General features: G+C 34.8%; 2 protein-coding genes across 2 annotated transcripts; both read left to right on the top strand.

Moving 5' to 3' along the window:
* The first annotated feature begins 6,299 nt into the window (after nt 1–6,299).
* LOC117126259 lies at nt 6,300–17,682 on the top strand. Its single transcript, XM_033274086.1, has 2 exons — nt 6,300–8,469; nt 8,569–17,682. Exon 2 carries the CDS (start codon nt 14,032–14,034, stop codon nt 15,013–15,015), a length of 984 nt encoding a protein of 327 aa, XP_033129977.1. The 5' UTR covers nt 6,300–8,469; nt 8,569–14,031; the 3' UTR covers nt 15,016–17,682.
* On the top strand, nt 10,092–11,234 carry LOC117126695. The gene is made up of 2 exons (XM_033275524.1): nt 10,092–10,580; nt 10,935–11,234. The coding sequence occupies exons 1-2, from the start codon at nt 10,092–10,094 to the stop codon at nt 11,232–11,234; spliced, it is 789 nt and encodes a 262-aa protein (XP_033131415.1).
* Nucleotides 17,683–17,857: the final 175 nt, after the last annotated feature.

Below are 17,857 nucleotides of genomic sequence, written 5' to 3'. Positions count from 1 at the left end.
TCAGTAAGTCGACGGTCCTTTGGTTTTCCGCTAAGTCGTCCAACGTCTGTGAAAATGTCTGGAACCTTCCAATGATATGTTGCCCGTTCGCCTCTATCATCATGCCGAGCAGGTCTTCTGTTTTTGGTCTGAACTTCTGCTGGAAAGTAGTACTCGGCAAAGTTTGAAGTTTCTTCATTGATCATCTGTGCGACTATAGACCCTTCCACCCTACTTAAATTTTTCACCATCTTCTTCAAATGGAACATATACCGCTCATACAGATACATCCATCTATACTGCACAGGACCACCAAGTTCCAATTCTCTTACCAGGTGAATAACAAGATGCTCCATAACATCAAAAAATGAGGGAGGAAATATCTTCTCAAGGTTGCACTGAATCACAGCTATGTTAGTCTTCAAATTTTCAATACCTTCAAGAGTCACTGATCTTGTGCATAAATCGCGGAAGAAACCACTTATCCCTGCAATTGCTTCATGAACATTTCGTGGTAATAGTTCCTTGAAGGCAAACGGAAGGAGACGCTGCATCATTACATGGCAATCATGGCTTTTCAAGCCAGTAAACTTTCCTTCCTTTCTGTCGATACAGTTACGCAAATTAGATGCGTAACCGTCTGGAAATTCCACATCGTTTGAAATCCAATCAAAGAACGCATCCTTTCCCGCTGCATCAAGTCGGTATATGGGAAAAGGAGCCCTACCACTCTCATCAACATGAAGTTCTGAACGAGCACATATATCGACTAAATCCAGTCTTGACTTCAAATTATCCTTTGTTTTACCTTGAACATTAAGGATCGTGTTCATGAGATTGTCAAAAAAGTTCTTCTCGATATGCATGACATCTAAATTATGCCTTAGTAGATGATCCTCCCAGTATGGCAGATCCCAAAAAATACTTTTTTTGTGCCAGTTATGTAGGTTTCCAACACCATCTACCGGAAAATGCTCATGTCCACCGACGTCTGGCGTCCTTTCTGCACCAAAATCTCTAAGTTGTGTCTTCAAATCTTTCCCACGAATTTCCGGAGGTGGACTGTCAAACACCCTCTTGTTCTTCGTAAACAAATTCCTACTTCTACGATATGGATGATCTGGTGGTAGAAATCTCCTGTGACAGTCAAACCAACACGTTTTCCTTCCGTGTTTTAGTTGGAAAGCATCAGTGTTATCTTGACAATATGGACATGATAGCCTTCCATGCGTTGTCCATCCAGATAACATACCATATGCTGGAAAATCACTTATTGTCCACATTAGTACTGCCCGCATTTGAAAGTTTTCTTTATACGAAACATCGTATGTTTCAGCACCTTGAGTCCATAGTTGTTGCAACTCATATATTAGTGGCTGAAGAAACACATCAAGTGATCTCTTAGGATGCTCTGGTCCGGGAACGAGAATCGAGAGAAACAAAAACTCTCGTCGCAAGCACAAGTTTGGGGGTAGGTTGTATGGTGTAAGAATGACTGGCCATAGAGAATACTGTCTTCCACTCTTGCCAAACGGGCTGAAACCATCAGTACATAATCCAAGGTAGACATTTCTTCTCTCATACGCAAAGTCGGGATACTTTGATTGGAAATGCTTCCACGCTTTTGCATCTGAAGGATGTCTGATCTCACCATCTGTTGAGTGCTCCGCATGCCATCTCATTGGTTGCGCTGTGCGTTCAGACAGATACAGCCTCTGCAACCTTTCCGTCAAAGGCAAATACCACATCCTTTTATATGGTACTGGAACTCTTCCACTCGTATCTTTATAACGAGGCTTCCCACAAAATTTGCATGAAACCCGCTGTTCATCCGCCCTCCAATAAATCATGCAGTTGTCTCTGCATACATCTATTACCTGATACGATAAACCAAGACCAGCTACGAGTTTCTGAACCTCGTAGTATGAGCCAGGAGCTACATTATCTTCGGGTAGAATACCTTTTACATAATCAGCAATCGCATCCACACAGTCTTCAGCCAAATTATAATCCGTCTTAATGCCCATCAATCTTGTAGCAGATGATAAAGCTGAATGACCATCTCTGCAACCTTCGTACAATGGTTGCTTTCCAGCATCCAACATATCATAAAATCTCCTAGCTTCGGCATTGGGTAAATCTTCCCCTCTAAAATGATCATTTACCATCTGCTCAGTACCTACACCGTAATCTACATCCGTTCTAATTGGATCTTCTAATCTAACCGCTGGCTGAGGTTCGCTAGTACTACCAAGTTCATAATCAGTTTCTCCATGATGATACCAAATTTTGTAACTTCGTGTAAACCCACTCAAATATAAATGAGTCCAAACATCCCATTCTTTAATAACTTTTTTATTTTTACAATTAGAGCAAGGACATCTTAACATACCTGTTTTTGCTTCCGGTTGTCGGTGAACTAACCCCATGAATTCGGTTATACCTTGTTGGTATTCTTCCGTAAGCAATCTCGTGTTCGGATCCAAATGAGGTCGATCGATCCAAGAACGAAAATAATTTGAAGAAGACATGTTTTTTATGAATCAAATTCGTGTGTAAAGAAAGTGAGAGGGAGGATGAAGATATGGTGTGAATGAAGAGGAAGAGGGGTGCTTGTATTTATAGTTGAAATCCTGCCGACGGTCCGAGGAAATTCCGACGGAATTCCGATGCAAACGGCTAGTTCGTCGGAATTTCCTCGGAATTTTTAAAATCCCCCAACGGCTCTCCAACGGCTCTCTAACGTCTATAATATTTCCTCGGAATTCATCGGTTTTTTCCGAGGAATACTAGTTTCCTCGGTATTCCGTCGGAATATTCCGACGAAATGAATTTTCCTCGGAATTCCGTCGGAATATTCCGACGGAATTCCGAGGAAGCAAAATTTTGTGTTTCCTCGGAATTGCCTCGGAAATGCCTCGGTATATTCCGAGGAATTCATTTTCCGTCGGAACGTCCGTCAGAATACCGCTGTTTTCTTGTAGTGGGAGAAGCCTGCTAACGTGTAGCTATTGGTAAGATTTACATGGGATGATCACTAGCACTTTTGGATACCTTGGCGGGTTTTCCGACTAAGCTCCGGCGAATGGTCATTAGCGATAATTAGATCCTCTCGAAGCTCCAGATATCAAGATCATAAAGAAAAATGCACTAGAGATGTTATTTTTGCCGGACACTGAAGTTTGTTATAAATCGCTTACGATAGTTAGCAATTAATAATAGATAAGTTTATACATAGATTAAGGTAATTCACAATCTCTGATGAAGTATCATTAAAAGCATAATTCGTATATGTTTTTTTTCGTTGGTTGTAGCTCATTTTTGTTGCTAAAACGGCTTACAGTTGTATTCATTTGAGCGATTGAATCATCTTTTTGTAAAGGAGGCTCTCTTTTGGTGTCAATAATGACATATCCCAATTTCTAGGGAGGCTTACTTGGCAACTTGAGAGGAAATTTCGAAACATTTTCTTCTTTTTTTTCCTTTTCTTTCACTTTTTCGAAAAAAGTTCACTTTACTTTTTAGTAGAGTTATTTTAGAGTCATCACCTTCTTTGCCCGCATCTGTTAAAGAGCAATTTCTTATAAGCCTCTTAAATCTCATATATCTCCATGGTTTAATAAAAAGTGAATATCCGATTTTATTATTTTCTATTTTCTGAAATTACTTTTTATAATAAAATAAAAAAATATATCTTCTTTTTACTATTTAAAATTATAAATATATATAATTCCAAAGATTCGTAAAAAAATGAAAACAAATTTCCAATCTTAGTTTTCTTGCATTTGTTGTGTTGACTGACAAAAGTGAAGCATCAAATGAATTGGTGATTTGTATATCTTTTGTTATTTTCAAACGAAATATAATATGTGAAACCATACAAAAACTAAGATCAGGAATTATAAGTCCATTGACATTGATTGTATTCAAATGAGTTTAGAGATTTTTGTTTGTACCTTTGTAAAATCTTATTTTTTGCAAACTTAATCAAGCATATAATAGTTTCATCTTTTGCTTCTTCCATTTGTGTTTCAATTTGTTCAGCATACTTCCCCCACAAACAACACGCCACGGCATGACCACTGAAGACAATCACATTGAGAAAACAGCGAAATATTTAGTTAACCTGAACAAAACCAGTGTGCAAAATTACAAATCATTGGAAAAATTGATTATCTTGTGTCACATAAAACGGAATTGAACCTTTTTCCTGTCTTTTTCTTTAACTTGCACAGTAGCTATTGCTCCAAGATCAATAAATTGTCCAAATACATCTACGAAGAAAACATATAGAATGTGATTATAAAGGCTTCAGATCCGTAAGAAGTGTAACATCTTTTTGGCTCGTCATTTTTAATGTGATTTGTGAATGTGATTGTGAATTGAGACAATATGAAGAGGTATATAAAATATATACAATTAGATGACACAGTAATATGGGTTACCCTTACTCTAGATATTGCGAGATTGTAGCCTTCAAAATGGAATATTCCTTTTTAAAATATAACACAATGATTTTATTGATGCAATTTAATATTTTACGTATATAATAATTAGATACTAGGTTAAGACCCGCGCAAAGCGCGGAATGAATATTATATATAAATTATTTTTAAGTATTATATACTTTTTACATATTATGAAATAATAAATATATATTTAATAATTAAAAATTAAGTAACTATTACGTATATAATTAAATTGGTACAAATACTTAAATAAATTTTATTAATCCAGACAAACACTTGTTTCTATTTTATATGGTATAAAATTAAGTTTAAATGATATTAATATAGATATATAGATATATAGTATATTTTTAATATTGACATCTGTTAAAAAATATTTTATACTCATATTTTTTTTGATCATCTGTATTTCTTTTTAACAAATTTTTTAAATCAATGATAACAATAAAAAAAATGGTGGGATGTTTAATAGTTTTAGTAATTTATAATTTTAAGAACATTCAATGCAAAGTTTAAAATCAAAATATTAAGTTGTTAATAATTGTTCAAAATGTTTATCAAAAAAATTCAAAGCAAATCCGAAATTAAAATACATATTTATTTTATATGGTATATAATTTATTTAAAAAAATATTAATATACATATATATATAATATTTATTAAATGAGATTTCATAATTATGTAATTTCGTAATCATTTGTATCTTGTTATAACATAAATTTTAAACTATGGATCACAAAAATTTTAATGTGAGATTTTAACAACTTTGGTCATTTATATTCGTTTTTAAAAATTCAAAATATAACATATAGGAAAAAATCTAAGTTTTTATTATATAGTTAATGTGTTTGTTTAATTTATTTTAATAAGTTAAAATTTAAAAAAAATGATAGAGAATAGACTAATTTTTATCAAATCTTTCTTATGTAAAATCATTAATTGTCATATATATTTTAGCCATATTAGGTAATTCCGTGATTTTTATTTAAGGAAACAATGAAGAATATTTATGATTAATTTATGGTTAGTTTAATAAAAAACTTATTATATATTTATATGGATCAACATATTTTTCTAAGCATTCTAAGAATGATTGTGGTGATGACATGTGGCTACAAAAATATGTTGTAATGCTTCTCTTTTAATATATAGAGGATTTAGGGATTTTATGGTCTATAATTAAGGCCCTTAATCACACACATAATAAGATTGGAATATTCCTGGTTGGTAGAGTTGTCAAAAAAAATAAGAATGGAATATTCCTAGTATCTAAACTATTAATCCCCGTATCTATAGAAAAGTTTAACAAAAAAGGAATTTGAAATGATGGTGAATCACACAGAAGTTAATGGTAATGTAAATTGTAGGAATACTATAAAACGATAGTTTTTTTTTTCAGTGGCATGAGATGGTAGTTTTTTTTATGAAAAGTCAAGGTCAAATTTTATTTGTATTCTCGTTTTAATAGTTTAGACTAGATTTTGACCCGCACATCTTTGAGAGTAATTTTTCATTTTACAACTTTTGATCTTGAAAAATTATATGAATTTCTGAATTTTTTGTTACTAAACTAATGCATTATTTTATATAAAAAGCTGAAAATTTTGATGAGATTCTTTATAAATCTTTCAGCATATTTTGTCATAATTAAAATAAAAACACACTATAATTTATCTTTTAATCCTTATAAATGGTCAATGATATTTTAATCTTTTTAAATTTTGAATAATATTTTATTTATTTATCTAAATGATAGTATTTTTCAAAATATGTTAATTTACCAATTTAATATAATTTCATATTTAATTCATATATTACTTCTATTTTAGTATATTATAGATAATAATTTTAAAATTTATAAAAGTAGCATATAATTTAAGTTTCCTTTTTAATAATAATTGTTTATTTAAAATTTGATTTATAATAATATTATATTACTATTTACGAAATTATTCAATTTATTAATTTAAAAAAATTAGTATGATTTTGTTAGATTTTTTTCAAAAGATTTATAATTTAATAAATTTATAATTATTAAAATAATTAGAAATGTTAGTTATTCAATAGATTAATGTACATAATCAAATAGATATATTGAATAAATTGGACCTAATATGACTTTTAATGGTAGATAAAAGTTGTACTTCTCTTTTAATAGAGAAGACTAGATTTTGATCCGCGCTTTCAAATGGCGGAATTATTTTCTAAACATTCCAAATTTATTTGATATAAATTTGTATTTTAATTGTATCTACACTTAGATATTACAAATGAAACATTATATTCAATGTTTTGAAATCCGACCCGACCCGCAGTTAAATTGCCAAATTCGGTGGTTCATATCTAATCCATTTTAGTTTTTTTTTTAAACTGTTAATTAAAAATTCTATAGAATCCGTAACAACCGCTAAAACCCGAGATCTGGTTATCGATTGAACTGATAGATGACCCAATATGTAATTTGGTTTGATTTATTATTATATTTTTATTGTAATATATATTCATGAACGTTCAGATGAAATAGTGAATATATTATGAAATTGATATTTCAATTTTAATATAATTTTAGTCCAACTAAAATTCCATCTTGTTAATGGATTAATATTTGAGTGGATGCATACTAAAAATAAAATAGATTTGAGCATCAATAATGTGTATACGTCTATTACAAATTAATGATTTACGTTTGCAAAAAAAATATAATTGTTTATTTAGTTAGTTTACTTTTGTTATTCACATATTATTAGATACTTTTTGATGTTTTGTCTATGGCTTATTTTAAATTTACAATTTAATTTCATTCTTCGCATTAGAAATGTAACTATTTGTTATTTTAATTTTGATATATATTTTTAATATATTTAGTTCTTAATTTTTATAATTTATATATATAATTTTATATTTAAACAATTAAAATATTGACTCTTACTCTCTGGCTTCGATTTATGTTAATGTAATGTTTTATGATATATTTGTGTTAATATATTTGTTCAATTGGTTTATATTTGATATATATATTACATGTCTGTTTGAGTAACCCATAAAAAATGTATTCATTAAACTATCAATAGTAACATGTTTCATCATATAATTACTGTTAATATTTATTTTATAATATATATTTATATATATTTTAATACTCTAACTATAAGAATTATATTTTTATGTATTTGGTGAGGGTTTTGAACAATTTGTTTTTTTTTTTGCATTTGGATTAATATATAGTTGTATATATACGAATGAATAGATATATATATATATATATATATATATATAATTATTTATTACATTAATAACTAAAACATAATTGATTAGTTATTTGAATTTCTAATTAATATAAATTAAATTTATTAGTTTAAAAAATAATAGATTAGTTAGTTAGTTCCTTAATTTTAGGTATGATGTATATTTAACAATTAAATTAGATTTGAGTAGAAATAATAAGAAATATAATTAAATATAATGGTCCAACCTAGACTATTTATAAGTAGATAAAAATTGCTTCTGTTTTAATAGTATTGATAGTTTAGACTTTGACCCGCACATCCGTATGGGTAATTTTTCATTTATAACTTTTGATCTTGAAAAATTATATGATTTTTTGACTTTTTCTAACTAAACTAATGCATTATTTAAAAAAAAAAGCTGAAATTTTGATGAGATTCTTTATAAATTTTCAACAATGTCCCTTTTGATAATTTTGATTGGATTTCGGGATTTGGGGTTTCTATGTGATGATTTAAAGTCTTGGTTTCTTATGGTAGCAGCTATAGATTGATAGGGTTTCAGTGAATGTACTTATATTTAGTGTTCTTGGGTGGATTTAGGTTCAGAGTAGGTATGAATCTTGTGGTTTAAGATTTGCTAAGTAATCTGTCTTCAGCAAAATAGTGTTGATTTGAATTCTCAAACTTGTCTTAGCGAAGTACGCTGTCATGTTCCAACGATTCTTACTCATGTGCCCTTGATCTGACTACTATACATGGATTTTAATTCTCAGACTTGTCTCGCATTACAGAGGTAATCCTCTCTAGATTGTTAAATGCTGTTTGAACTGGTTGGATTTGAAGTAATGCAAGTGGTTTGACAAAAAAAAAAGACTTGTCTCGCATTACAGAGGTAATCCGTTCGCAGATCCAAATAGACAAAACATAATACTCAAAAGGTAGTCCGTTGTGTATGATAAAAGTTATAGCTCAAAGCATAATCTTCACTATTTTTTCTTAAAGAGACTGGAACTAAATGTTCATGCGTACACTGCTTGCATTTCTACATCCAGATTCAGGAAAGTTCAAGTCCTACACAAACCAGGGAAGGTTCACTTACGAGTTTGAATCAGCTGCAGAGTTCGCTGGGGAAACTTTTTCAATGGAATGATGAACTCATCAATTCTTCGTCGTCCTGGCTGATGGAGTAGTTACACGAGATGTTACAACTGTTTACCTTACAGAGAGAAATTGGAATGTAGAGAAAGCCTTCTCAAGTCTATTGGAAGAATCATCGCAGTTTCAGGCTTCACAAGAAGGTGAAACCGGGAGCTCTTATAGGTAAACCAGTAAATGATGGTTTCTAGAGTATGCTTAGTATGAATCGGTTATGATTCAACACTTTGAGCCTCATGTAATATTGTATTATAGTTTAAATCTAAATTATTTATTGTCGAGTATAAAATTTAACCAAATTCTTAATTTCTGCAAGAACCTGTTGTAATTTTTAATGGTTATGAGGCAAATTGAGTTCTGAGTATTTAAGCGTCTATGCTAATCCAAAAGAAAGGGAGAAAGTTGAAGTCCATTGTGCACATGAAAGTGGAAGAGTTTAAGAACAACATGGCTACTGCACTTATATTTCAATCTATACCGAAAACTCTAATTCTCCAAGTCGGTGGGTTAGATACCACAAAGAAGGTATGGGATGCGATCAAGGCACGCCACGTAGGAGCGGACAGAGTTTGAGAAGCACGGTTGCAAACCCTCATGACCGAGATTGATCGCTTAAAGATGAAGGAAACCGACAAAATCGATGACTTCGTAGGCAAGCTATCTGAGATCTCTTCCAAATCAGCTGCGTTAGGGGAAGCTATGGATGAAACAAAACTTTTCAAAAAGTTTCTTCAAAGCTTACCACGAAAGAAGTACATCCACATCGTTGCTTCTCTTGAACAAATCCTAGACTCCAAAACCACCAGGTTCGAAGATATCATAGGTCGGCTAAAGACATATGGAGAACGTATTTGTGACGATGAGAAAGAAGCACAAGAGAATCAAAGTAAGCTTATGTACACCAATATGGAGAGCCAATCAAACCGAGATTATCATGGAGAATATAGAGAACGAGGTGGCGGAGGTAGATATTACGGCAGAGGCAGAGGACGAGGAAGATTGTATTGGGACAATAGGGACATGTCCAAAGTCATGTGTTACAGATGCGATAAACTCGACCACTTTTCCTCTACGTGCCCGGATATATTGTTGAAACTGCAAGAAGCAACAGAGACTAAAGAATATGAAACACGGGAGGCTGATGGGTTATTGATGCTTGAGATTTTTTAACTAAACCAAAAGAAAGTCAAGCCAAAGGAGTTTGAATCTACAAAGGATGGAGATCGAGTTTGCTATCTAGACAACGGAGCAAGCAATCACATGACTGGCAACCGTCAGTATTTCAACAAGATTGATGAAACAATTTCAGGGAAAGTACGATTCGAAGATGACTCAAGAATCGATATCAAAGGCAAAGGATCTATACTCTTTCTCACTCAAAACGGAGAAAGGAAAATCCTAGCCAATGTATACTTTATACCGGATCTAAGGAGTATCATCATCAGTCTTCGGCAGGCTACTGAATCAGGATGCGATGTAAGGATGAGATCAGACGTTCTTACACTTCATGACAAGGATGGAAATCTGATCATAAGAGCAATGAGATCGAAGAATCGCCTCTACAAAGTACTAATGGAGATAGATGAAGCATGTTGTCTGAAACTTAGAGGACAAGATGATTCCACAAGATGGCATGCAACGCTAGGTCACATTGGAGTGGATACGATGAAAGCAATGATAGGGAAAGAACTTGTGACCGGCATACCAAAGTTGAAAGTCGAAGAGAAACTTGTGAATCATGTTTGCTTGGTAAGCAATCAAGGAGACCGTTTCCACAATCAACATCTTATCGGGCAAAAAAGGTATTTGAACTTGTTCATGGCGACTTATGCGGACCTATTACACCACCCACAGCTGGAAGAAATTGGTATATCTTCGTGCTCATAGATGATCACTCCCGTTATATGTGTTCCATCCTCATGAAAAACAAAAGAAGTGTTTGATAGATTCAAACGATTCAAAGCAATCGTTGAGCATGAAACCAAATCATCAATCAAGACGTTCAGAACGGACATAGGTGGCAAGTTTACGAGCAGAGAGTTCAATCAATTCTGCAAATCATCAGGAATAAAAAGACACTTAACTGCTCCCTATAATCCACAGCAAAACGGAGTTGTAGAAAAAAAGGAATCGAACGTTGTTAGAGATGATAGAAGCATCTTGAAGCATATGGAAGTACCAAATTATCTTTGGGGAGAGGCTGTGAGACATTCTACATATCTGATCATTCGTGTTGGGACGAAGACGTTGGCGAGTCAAACACCATATGAAGCATACAAGGGAAGAAAGCTAAGCTTAGAGCACTTGAGAATTTTCGGTTCTATCGGATATACGAAAACAGAGGCGCCAAACTTGAAGAAATTGGATGATAGATCGCGATCTCTTGTGCCTCTAGGAACATAACCCGGTTCAAAAGCATACAGAATGTATGATCCAATAAGCAAGATAATCGTTGTGAGTAGAGACGTTGTGTTTAACAAAGATAAAACATGGAAGTGGAACAAATCTGAACATGATACTATCGAGAAACCAGGAATACTGCGAGTGACTATTGGAGAATATGGAAATCAAGGAATAGAAGATATCAACAATGAAGGAGAGACTAAAACGAATGTTGAGAATGATGAAACCGAGGGTACAAACGAGAATGAGCACGATCACCAAGCATCATCTGATCAAGAAACTAACGATGATCAAAAAGAAGAAGTACAATTACGAAGATCAACAAGGATCTCAAAGAAGCCAAGTTACCTCGAGGATTACATATATATAGCAGAAGAGGAAGGTGAGGGTCTTCTACTTCTGTTAAATGAGGAACCGTGGGACTTCAAGGAGGCAATTGAAGAGAAAGTTTGGCGTGATGCTTGTGAAGATGAAATCAACTCGATCATCAAGAACAAGACGTGGAGCGTAGTCGACCTACCCAAAGGAGAAAAAACAATCAGAGTGAAGTGGATTTTCAAGATTAGACGTAACGCTGACGGAAGCATAAACAAATACTAGTCGAGATTAGTTGCTAAAGGTTACATACATCAACATGGTGTTGATTTCGAAGAAGTGTTTTCTCCTGTTGCAAGAATTAAAACCGTGAGATTCATCATTGCTCTAGCCGGATCAAAAATGTGGGAGATTCATCACCTAGACGTAAAAACAGCTTTCCTTCATGGTGACCTAAAATAAGACGTCTACATTAGTCAACCAGAAGGTTTCGAGATCAAAGGATGCGAGGATAAGGTATACAAGCTAAGTAAAGCTTTATATGGATTGAGACAAGCTCCGAGAGCTTGGAACGAGAAGATGAATCATGTGCTTGAATAATTGAAGTTTGTTAAGTGTTCAAAGGAGCCCTCATTGTATCGGAAGAGAGTAAAGGAACAAATACTTATGGTAGCAGTATACGTTGATGACTTACTAGTTACATGTTCACACCTGAACTTTATTCGCGAGTTTAAAGAAGAGATGTCAGCGGTTTTTGAGATGAGCGATCTCGGTCTGATAACATACTATTTAGGTATTGATGTGATCCAGGGAAATGAAGGAATAATATTGAAACAAGCGCGATATGCGAGAAAGATCCTGAGTGAAACCGGAATGGGAGAGTGCAATGATGTGCATACTCCAATGGAGTTTTGTCTCAAACTTTCAAGAGCAGAGGAAGAGCAGAGCATAGATGTGAAGCAATATAGGAAGAGCATTGGATGCTTGCGTTATTTACTTCACACGAGACCGGATCTTGCGTTTAATGTTGGCTTGTTAAGTAGATACATGCATGATCCAAAGCAAGTTCTCAGATATTTGAAAGGATCAGTTTCCCTTGGAATTGTGTTTCGTAGAGAAGACAAAACAAAGTTGAGTGGGTTCAGTGATTCGAGTCATAACATAGATGAAGATGACTGGAGATCAACTACATGTCATGTTTTCTATTTGAATGAGTGTCCAATCTCTTGGTGCTCACAAAAATAGGAAACAGTGGCTCTATCTTCATGTGAAGCAGAATTCATGGCTGCTACCGAGGCTGCTAAACAAGCAATATGGTTACAAGAACTACTCGAAGAAGTCAGCAAACAATCGTGCAAGAAAGGAGTAATCCGGCTGGATAATAAATCTGCAATAGCTCTTACAAAAAATCTGGTGTTTCATGGACGTAGCAAACATATACACAAGCGCTATCACTTCATCAGGGAATGTGTTGAAAATGATCAAGTGGACGTCCAACACGTTCCAGGAATCGAACAACGAGCTGATATTTTGACTAAGGTACTAGGAAGGATCAAGTTCAAGGAGATAAGAGAGTTTGTAGGAGTTCAAGATGTGAATGAAGTTAACTTCAAGTTTAAAGGGGAGAATGTTAGAGATAAACATGAAGCTAACTTGGGATCCAAGTTAAACCAATCCTAGTTGAGAAAAGATTAGGAAAGATTAAAATATGTTAAACCTAATGAGTTTAGGAAATTTAGAGTTATATAAAAGGAGATGCAAGGATGCTGCATAACTTGTGAGCTTTAGAGATTGTGAGTTTGTGAGTGCTTGAGTTTTGAGTTATTTTCTCAAGTTAATAAATACACTACAAGAAAACACAACTATAGCGACAAAATTTAACGAGGAAAATTAATCTTCTTAAATTTACGTCGACTTTACGAGAATCTTACAAGGAAATTTAAAAGCAACGTAATTCGTCGTAAAATAACAAGGAAACGATTTTGTCGTAAAAACGACGTAACATAACGTTGTTTTTACGAGGAAATATGGTTTCCTCGTAAGTTCAACGTAAAATTAGTGACTACTTTACGAGGAAATATTTTATGTTTACTTAATGAGAAAATTGCGAGTCCACCAACTTTGTAGTTGTAACACGTTTTTTGTTTCGGCTACCTAACTAAATTTCGTCGTAAATTCGTAGTAAATTTTCAACATTCGAAAATTTCCTATAAATATGGACGTTTGAAGATCACTTTAAACACACCAACAAGAAAACAAATATAAACGTGAAAGAAAAAAAATGTCCGGCTACGGGAATATTTTCGAGTTGCGAGATGGATGTATATGCACAGAGATGCTAACGGGAGAGTAACGAAAGAATACATCGAAGGACTGGAGACATTTATGCTTCAAGCAGATTCCACACCGCTCGCCCAAGAAAGCGGTAAGATTATATGTCCTTGTCGGAAGTGCAACAATTCAAAAATGGCAAATCGTGAAAATGTTTGGAAGCATTTTAATAAATAGAGGTTTCACGCCAAATTACTATATATGGTTTCAACATGGAAAAAGTTATAATTATGAGAATGAAGCTAGTAGTAGTAATAGCAATTTTCAGGAAGAACTCGTTGATCATTATTTCCATAATGAACATAGTTACCATCTGCAGGAGGAGCAAACGGTAGATTATGATAGGATTCATGATATGGTAGATGATGCATTCGTAGTTCATGATGAAGATGAAGAACCTAACACAGATGAAAAAACGTTTTATGAAATGTTAGATGCTGCGAATCAGCCACTTTACAGTGGTTGTAGAGAAGATCTCTCTAAATTGTCGTTGGCTGCTAGAATGATGAATATTAAAACTGATCACAATCTACCTGAAAGTTGCATGAATGAATGGGCAGACTTGTTTAAAGAGTATTTGCCGGAAGACAATGTGTCTGCTGATTCTTATTATGAGATTCAAAAACAGGTTTACAGTCTTGGGTTGCCTTCAGAGATGATAGACGTTTGCACCGACAATTGCATGATCTACTGGGGAGATGATGAGAAGTTAGAAGAATGTCGATTCTACAAGAAGCCACAATTCAAGCCGCAAGGACGAGGACGTAATAGGGTACCGTACAAAAGGATGTGGTGCCTACCAATTACAGACAGAATGAAAAGACTGTATCAATCTGAGCAGACAGCCGGAGGGATGAGATGGCATGCCAGGCATACTCAGACGGATGGTGAGATGACTCATCCATCAGATGCAAGAGCCTGGAAACATTTTAACAAAGTATATCCGGAATTCGCTAGCATTAGCCGGAATGTGTATCTTGGATTACGCACAGATGGATTTAGTCCATTCGGAATGTCAGGGAGACAATATTCATTGTGGCCAGTCTTTCTTACGCCATACACCTGGCCACCGGAGATGTGCATGCAACGAGGAACTTACGACGATTTAAAAAAAAAAGAACGCAGGACTCGTTAATTCCACGTAAGCCGTATTCGTCGTAAAAAACTCGTAATAAGAAAACGCGGGCCTCGCTCATTCCTTGTAAATAAAAAGGGGGCCTCTCTATTTCCTCTCTAATTTGATTAGTTTAGGATAGATTAGGTGGTTAGTGTAGGGAATTTAGATACTTGAATCTATTTTCTCTCTTAACGACCAATTAGGGACTACCGTTGTAATATTTTTTAAAAAAAGAGAAGAAAGATACTCGAATCACATGTGGGAAGAAACAAGGCGAGACCTACATAAGTCTAGCCTTGTCTCCGCCCACATGTGTTCCAGTATCTTTCTTCTCCTTCTTTTTTTTTCAAATCTTTTTAATTTGAGAAGCAAACTCGTGAGTAATTATCTCTGATTTGAGAAGCAAATTGGTGAGTTTATCTTTAATTTGAGAAGCAAACGGGTGAGTATTTATAAAAAATTTTGAAAGGTTTTACAACCAATTAGCTTCGTCTCATTCCTCGTAAATAAAAAAGCGGGCCTCGCTAATTCCTCGTAAATAAACTAGGACGTTACAAGAAAACCAAACGCGGGCCTTTCTAGTTCCTCGTAAATAAAAATGTGGGCCTCGCTAATTCCTCGTAAATAAAAACCCGGGCCTCGCGAGTTTCTTGTAACTTTATGAGGAATTTACGACGATTCCTAATTTCCTATATATACACGCGAGTTCTCACTTCCCCTTTCGTCTCAACTTCCTCTTTCATTCGTAGCTATGGTACGCTCTCTCTATTTCCTCTCTAATTTGATTAGTTTTAGGGTAGATTAGGTGATTAGTGTAGGGAATTTAGATAGGTTTACAGATTTTATGTTAGTTAGAGTTGATTAGGTGGTTAATTATAGAATTTGTTAAATTACTGTTGATGTTAATTTTAAAATTATTTTTTTTTCCAGACGGTTCGAAAGAACAGCCTTACTCCCCATTACACAGAGATGTTCGGTGAGCCTGGTAGTCGTTTAGACCGGTCTTCTTCAGCTCCCGGTTCTTCTTCAGCTCCCTTCGGGTCCGGAGACTGTCCCCGAGACTCAGTCTACTCATAGAGTCTCTAGGTCCCCTCCTTCTAGTGCATCATCGGTTCCTCAATTCGTTGCACCGCCGGCTCCTCAGTCCTCATGATCATGTCCCAGAGGTGCCTCCTCCTGTGCCTCCTTTGATGGCTCATCCGATGTCGGCCGGGATTCATCCCGATTTGATGGTGCCGCCGAGTGCTCCTTACTCGTAATACACTGTTGAAGATCTTCTCGCTCAGCCAGGCTGAGAAGGTTTACCAGTCTTAGACCCCGACCGACCGGACGAAACTTTGTGGTACGTAACATTTTTTTAAAAAATCCTTTTATAACAATAATAAATAACTTATACTTTAAATTTGTTTTTTCAGGTTTGGGATTGACACTTCTGTTGCTCGGAACGTAACCGAGTCGATCAAAGGTTACGTCTCCGAGCCACATACTGGAGAAAGACGCCGATCTACGTGAGAAAGACATGGTTCAAAATTTTCACTGTAAGTTACTATTAATTAATTATATATACTTTAATTTTTTATCCTATAGAATTTTAATTTTTTTAAAACTAATTCTTAATTTAATTTTTTTTTCTATTACAGCAAAAATACCATTGGTCCCTGGGGGTCAATGAGAGGGTGAAAAAAGCGTTTAACGCGAAGGCGCAAGCTCGCTTGTTGGACACAGTCTCCAACTAGAAGGGTGACTGGATCGTGAAGGGGTATGAGCGTGGCAAACCCACTGAGCTCACCACGAACGTGTGGGATGGCCTCATCCGTTATTGGTGGGATCCTGACTCCATTAGAGTCGCCAAATCTTGCCCTGCCTCCCGTCAGACGGTAGATGAGCACGGCCACGGGCCGATGCTTCACTCTACGGGTCAAAAACCCCACGCCGGTGTCCGTCTTGAGATGGTAATTAAATATTTAATTTTATATATATATATATATATATATATATATTCTAACTTTCTTAAATGTTTTTTAGGCCAAAGAGATGGGAGTTATCTCGTCTCTCTTGCAACTTCACGAGTAAGAAGAAGGCGAGCCAATTTCTAGATGCTAGGTCCGAGCAGATCTTCAACGACTTGGTTGGTCACGTTGAAGACCGCCAGACCCAGCTGACCCAGCAGTCCACCGACGGATTACACGTCACCTTATCCACACTTGAAGTGGATAAGATTTACGAGGAGGTAAATTTTTTGAAATTTTAATTTTTTTTGTTATTCATTTAATTTAACTTTTTACTAACAATATTTATTTTTTGTTTTTAAGGTTGTCCCTAAGAAAAAAGGACGTACATTGGGAATTGGTTCCCTCAACGATGTTCCAAGAGCGACATCGTCTTATGGTCAGAGACGGAAAGATGAAGTCACTCAGCTGCGTAACGAGTTGGACTCGACGCGATCTGCGTTCACAACTCGTATGGATGGAGTTGAGGGCTCCTTGGACGTTATAGCGGCCACAAATCCGGAATGGGACTTTTTGTTGAGGAACATGCGACCCCAAAATCCCATTCCAGGCGAGTCATCATCCGACACACATGCCGACCCGGATGTAGAGAGGAGGAGTGAGGAATTCTACCGGGCGATGAACGACTCTTAGTTCTTTTTTTTCGTTGAATGTATTATATTCAAAACTTATTTATGTATAAAATATTTTGGTTATTTACGACCCCATAACAGTTTCAAAGATAATTTTTTGATTTTTGAAAAAGAAAATTCAAAAAAATTATAATTAAGTTCGAATTTAAAAAAGTATAATTCGAAAACATAAAAAAAAAATTTTTTTTTTATTTTTATTTATTTAACTAATTTTTTATT

This window comes from Brassica rapa, chromosome A01 (genome assembly GCF_000309985.2).
Source record: "Brassica rapa cultivar Chiifu-401-42 chromosome A01, CAAS_Brap_v3.01, whole genome shotgun sequence".
In the NCBI taxonomy this organism is placed as follows: Eukaryota; Viridiplantae; Streptophyta; class Magnoliopsida; order Brassicales; family Brassicaceae; genus Brassica; species Brassica rapa.
This window is presented reverse-complemented; position numbering and strand designations above follow the sequence as displayed.